The sequence below is a fragment of the Fukomys damarensis genome, unplaced genomic scaffold, assembly GCF_012274545.1.
Source record: "Fukomys damarensis isolate Sample0158 unplaced genomic scaffold, DMR_v1.0_HiC HiC_scaffold_33, whole genome shotgun sequence".
NCBI classification, from domain to species: Eukaryota; Metazoa; Chordata; class Mammalia; order Rodentia; family Bathyergidae; genus Fukomys; species Fukomys damarensis.
The window spans coordinates 40187641-40192878 of NW_022900945.1; the positions used below are offsets into that span (position 1 = coordinate 40187641).

Below are 5238 nucleotides of genomic sequence, written 5' to 3' on the forward strand. Positions count from 1 at the left end.
AAAAAAAAAAAAAAAAAAAAAAGTCAGTCAGTGCCCCTGAGAGATAAACTCTTCTGACCCAGGGAAGTACAGGATTTGTATGTCAAGTCCCTATCTGCAGCACAGTTTAGAAGTTCTGTTACTAACTGACACACCATGGCAAATGAGGAAAAAAACTTTCCAGTTCTGCTTTTAGTATACTAATTAATATAGAGCACAAAGTAGAAAAAACACTAGGGACGGGTAGTGTTTCTGAAGGATTACTGAACATGCTCACTGATAAAGGAGGTGAAATACTGTAGCACAGGCAGATTTCAGGAAAATGTCATTAGAGATCTTGTTAAAATGCTGCAGGCTACTGCACTTTGCTTATTTGAAGGACATGACAGTATATTAAGCCAGGGAAAACTGGTTTAACTTCTGGGCTCTGAAAAGTTATCTTTTCTTCTAATAGGTTCTACACATATTTTAACACCCAGAAAGCTGTTGGATGATATAAAGATGCTGAATAAACCCAAGGATAAAGTCTCCTTTATTAAGGATGAGTAGCTTTTTTAGAGGTTTTTTATTAATACGTTCAACTAAAATAGAGCAAGAAAATTGTGCTATTATGTAATTTAAACAATGTAAATATTTTATGCAATAATGGCTTTTCAAATACATTTTTTAGAGGACTGTTTACGATTATGTATTATTGAATTTGCCATTTTAATAATTTAAATATTGATGCTGCTTTCTAAACAAAAATCCTTTGCCTTTGGAGCAAAATATGTTAGAATTATGGGTAATCTTTCACAGCCACCTGTGTACATACTGATCACTTGTTAGATACTTACCTGTCTCATGGTGAAGTATAGTTTTGGGTAAAGAATGATTTTAAATGAAGAGCTTATTAAGAAAACTGTAAATGTGTATGTATGATAGAATTTCCTATAAGTACAGTTTTTTTGTCAGCTGAAATTCATGTTTTCTTTAAAGTGTAAAATAATTCAATCATTAATAGAGTGATTTCATAGTGTACTCTAGCTTGCTAGGTGCTCCTAAAGAATACAGTTCTGTGTAATTTTGAAATGATGTATGTTTAAGTTACAAAACCAAAAATCTTGAACATTCTTAGAGAAAATAAAAATATAGTTACAGAAATTATATGGGTTTTTTTCTGGGTAAGAGGAAAAAGTTGAAAAAAATGAGGGGGTCGAGAAGTTTAAAAGTTCTAAGTCAGATTACAAAGAAACAGAAGGTACCATAGTTCCCACCAAGATAACTCCTAATGACTTTTTCAAGAACAGTGTGATTAATCTGTATAAAGTTAGATCATTTAAGGCTATATCTGCACATGAATTTTTGTTATACAAAGGTAACACCTTCCCTTCAAATCTTTACTTGACCTCATAGTGTTCTGTCATTTGGTGGACCATAATTTTATGTCATACATATTCAGAGTTTTATTCTGCCAAATAATTCTGTATTACTTTGGTACACACTTCTGTAGACTTGCACAAATATTTCTGTAATATAAAGCCTAGCAATGACATAGCTCGTCATAGGATTTGTGTTTAAAATATTAACATATATTACTATTATTTTATTAGTGCTGGGGATTGAACCCGGGGCTTCACTCGTACTAAGCAAGCACTATACCACTGAGCTACACCCTTATATCTACTTCTTCAGTATAGATATATGCATCACTTTTCCTTTTTGGCTTTAGAATTTCATACTACATTTAGAAATACCTCTTTGTGCTATAATTATAAATTCACCTTTGATTTCTTGTAAAATGTTTGGATAGATTCGGTTTTTCACAAGTGACTTTCACTCATGTGGAATTACTTTTAACGTTAGATATTGTCTCTTAGCACTTGGCATATATTTATCCCATGCCTCTCCACCTCATACCACAGGATTAAAAAGCAAAGAGTAAAGTTTTGGAGACTCTAATTAGGGTTCTAACCAGCTTAGATTCTGTCAGTATTAAGCATTTGGTCAAGATCTGGAAAATAAAAAGGAGGCAGAGGCCATCTTCTGAGGCTGTGCCAGTGCAGACAGGAGTTATGTGTAGCAGCTGGACTCGAGTTTTAGTGACCTGTCCATGGCATTCTGGGTCTGAGGCAGCGCCGTGGCAATGGCAGCCCTCGGTTCTGTCCTCTGGATCACTGGTGGATACGCCCTTGGTTCTCAGTGTCTGATGTTTGAATTTCTCAGAGGTTTTGTAAGGACCTAATCATATTAAAGCCCTTTCTTACTCGAAATATCTAGAGGAGTTTATTTCTTGAATAAAACCCTGACTGCTGTAGAATGTGTGATCTCACTTTATTCTTTTCCGAACAGCCAGTTATTGTACCAGTTTTATTGGGTAATCTCTGTTTCCCTGGCTCATCTGAAATATTACTCTTTTCATAGACTAAATTTCCATTTGTATTCTATGAGTCTATTTCTAGATCTTATTTTATTGATCAATTTGTATTTTTTTCTTATCTATTTTAATTTGTGGTATGTTTTGGTATGTAATGAAAATAATCCTTACCTCACCCAAACCTAAATTACTAACATTTTTCCAAAACTTCCCAGCTATTAGATTTTTGTAGATGAATGTTAGTATCATTCTGTGTGTTCCCGTAAAAGGTTATTTTGATATCCTCATTAAATTTTTAGTTTAATTTAGGGGAGAAAAATCAGTGGCACAGCTGGTGAGGGGAGGCAGGAACGGAGGGGGTGGTCCTCCCTGGCAGCACATCTTGGGGGGCAGCATTGCAGCAAAGATTCAAGTAATCATAATACGAATATTTTTCTCCATGGGTCATTTAAATTTTCTATTTAGGTAGGTTAACATATTCAGATAGTTTGGAGGGCAGCAAATTGAAGGTCTGCCCTGAGCGGCACAAACTCTAGCTACAGCACTGGAAAAGATGACATCTTTATAATATTGAAACTTGATGTTCAGGAATATGGAATGTCTTTTTTGTCTAAATCTTTCAGAATCTTTCTTTAGAATAGCACATCTCCACTGAGAATTGACTGTTGATGTCTTCATTTTTATCTGAACTCCTTGAGTGCCTCGGATACTGTGCCCAGTTGAGGACATGTGTGGGTTTCTAAACTAATCCAGTGACCTGTGACAAATGGTACTAGAGCTTGGTGACCACAAACACTGGCCAGTCCATTCCGTCACTTAACTCTCAGTGACCACTTTGCCTTGTCACACTAACATCATAGCTTTTGAGTCCTTTCTCATGTGTGCATCTAAATAAATATATATACATATATATGAGAAATTTTGTTTAGTAAATGTCTAGTGAATTTCAAGATAGAAATATTAGCAGTGGGCTGGGGATTTAGCTCAGTGGTTCTGCCACCTGCCTCACAAGCACAAAGTCCCGCGTTCAATTCCTGGTACAAAAAACAAAAACAGAAATATTAGCAGTGACAGGTTCTGATATCAAGACCTTGTTCAAGGTGGTTTTGTTGCTACAACTAACTGAAATAATTTATTCCCTTTCCCTTAAGTATGATTTTGCTTCCTGTTGAAATTTGGCTAACAAATGCAACAGATTCTCAATGTTTAACCATGCAGTATAGCAAAAACTAAGAAAAATACCTTTATTAATCCTGTTCCTAGGCCCTTGTCTTCTGCTGACCCTGACTCACAACAGTTCACAGCAACACAAAATTCTTAGATTTGAGCTCCAGAGGCCTAGATTCTGGTGGTTCGTTGGCATTAAGATGTGATGTCTCCGTATTTTATACTCTTAACAGATTTCTTCTTAGATCAAAAAAATAAAACTTATCTTCCTCCTGTACACAGTAAAATGACTACCAAAACAATTGTTTTGAATATTAAATGTAAAAAGTATTTATATTTAGTATGAATTCGATCTATTAATAATTCATTAATAAAATTACAATATAAAAAATGATAAAAAGATGTTTTCTTTTGTATAACCTGATAGTTCACTAAAGTGGATGGCTAGAACTTTCTCCTAAAAAAAGAGGTAAAAAGGCCTCTTCCAACCATCTTGTTCCCTGCTGCTGCTTCTGGCAACTTCCAACAAAGCTCTGTGCAGGCTGCCAGATGTTCGTTTGCACCACCGCTGCCCTCAGGTGGTGCCGAGCCCCTTGACTCACAGCATCATGGATACAATTTTACTTAACAAGCTGGTTTTTCTGGTTTATTACCTGTCGGAACCTAGAAGAAAGGTTTACAGGAATTGACACATGTGTGAGGGAGGAGACAGCAAACACTACAGAATCAGTAAGTGAAATTATCCTCTTAAATCAGAGTCTGGCACTCTTCCAGAACTCCTTAAAGGCCTGGTCCTGTTTCATTTCTTAGTTTAATCCCTTGCACTGATTGCTCATAATGATTTCCAGTCATCATGGAAATATAAAATTACATTTAGAATATGGTTTAATAAAGCAGAGATGGACCGTGTTTTTAAATTTAAAAAGTGATTACACTTGCAAGTTTCTATAAAGGTTTGACTCCATAGCACTTAGCATGAGTGACTTCATTCTGGTTTGATTTGGTCTCTTGAAGTATAGTGCAGGAGCTCAGTACAAAAATGACCTTCCAGGCCAGAGATTTAGCTCAGTGGTGCAGCTGCCTGCCTTGCAAGTGCAAGGTTCTGAGTTCTTACCCCCCCAAATTACCTTCCACAAATTTATGTAACAGAACATATACAGTTTAAGCTCCCTTTTCTCTTAGAGCATTGCCTTTGCTGTCTTCTTTACAGTGCCACAGACTAATGTAAATTTAGCCACAAAGTCAGAGTTATCTCCCAGCTGACCTCTGCATTATCTCTTCTCACACACTCTAATAAACCAGTTTCAAAGCCCAAAGTTAAAAATAGCCCATTCTCTAGCCAGCTAGACAAATAGCAGCTGCCTTGGTTGGCACAAAAATCTAAAATGGGAATACATTCAGCTCCCTCCTCACTTGCAGAGCCAAACTCTGGGGGTTGGGAAACCTTTTGTTGAGAGCATCTGGACTGCACGGAGTTAGGAGGCCTGGTCGGGGGACAGGACCAGTCATCTGCTGCTGTCATTAAGGAGGTAATATATCATTTTTAAAAGACTAAGTCAAAAGCCTGCTGTGGCATTCTATGGAGAACGTTACAGACTTAATTCTGATACCTAGTTTTAATGAATTCTTTTTCTAAAATGTCCTTAATCTAGGACTATTATTTTTACATGAGTTCAAGAGATCTTTAAATATAATTTTATAATTTAATCATATTATAAGAATGTCATACAGTATAT

General features: G+C 36.1%; 1 protein-coding gene across 5 annotated transcripts in view; it reads left to right on the plus strand.

The window, feature by feature from the left end:
- The window catches only part of Stxbp3 (syntaxin binding protein 3), a 52199-nt gene extending 48361 nt beyond the window's left edge, over positions 1-3838 (plus strand). For 4 of the 5 annotated variants that reach the window (XM_019204803.2, XM_019204804.2, XM_033758195.1 and 1 more), the window contains one exon: positions 434-3838. In XM_019204803.2, coding sequence (XP_019060348.1) covers positions 434-528 — 95 coding nt within the window. In that variant the 3' untranslated portion in view covers positions 529-3838. The remainder of the gene's footprint in view (positions 1-433) is intronic. The other variant, XM_010605937.3, reaches the window with a different exon arrangement.
- The last annotated feature ends 1400 nt before the right edge of the window (positions 3839-5238 follow it).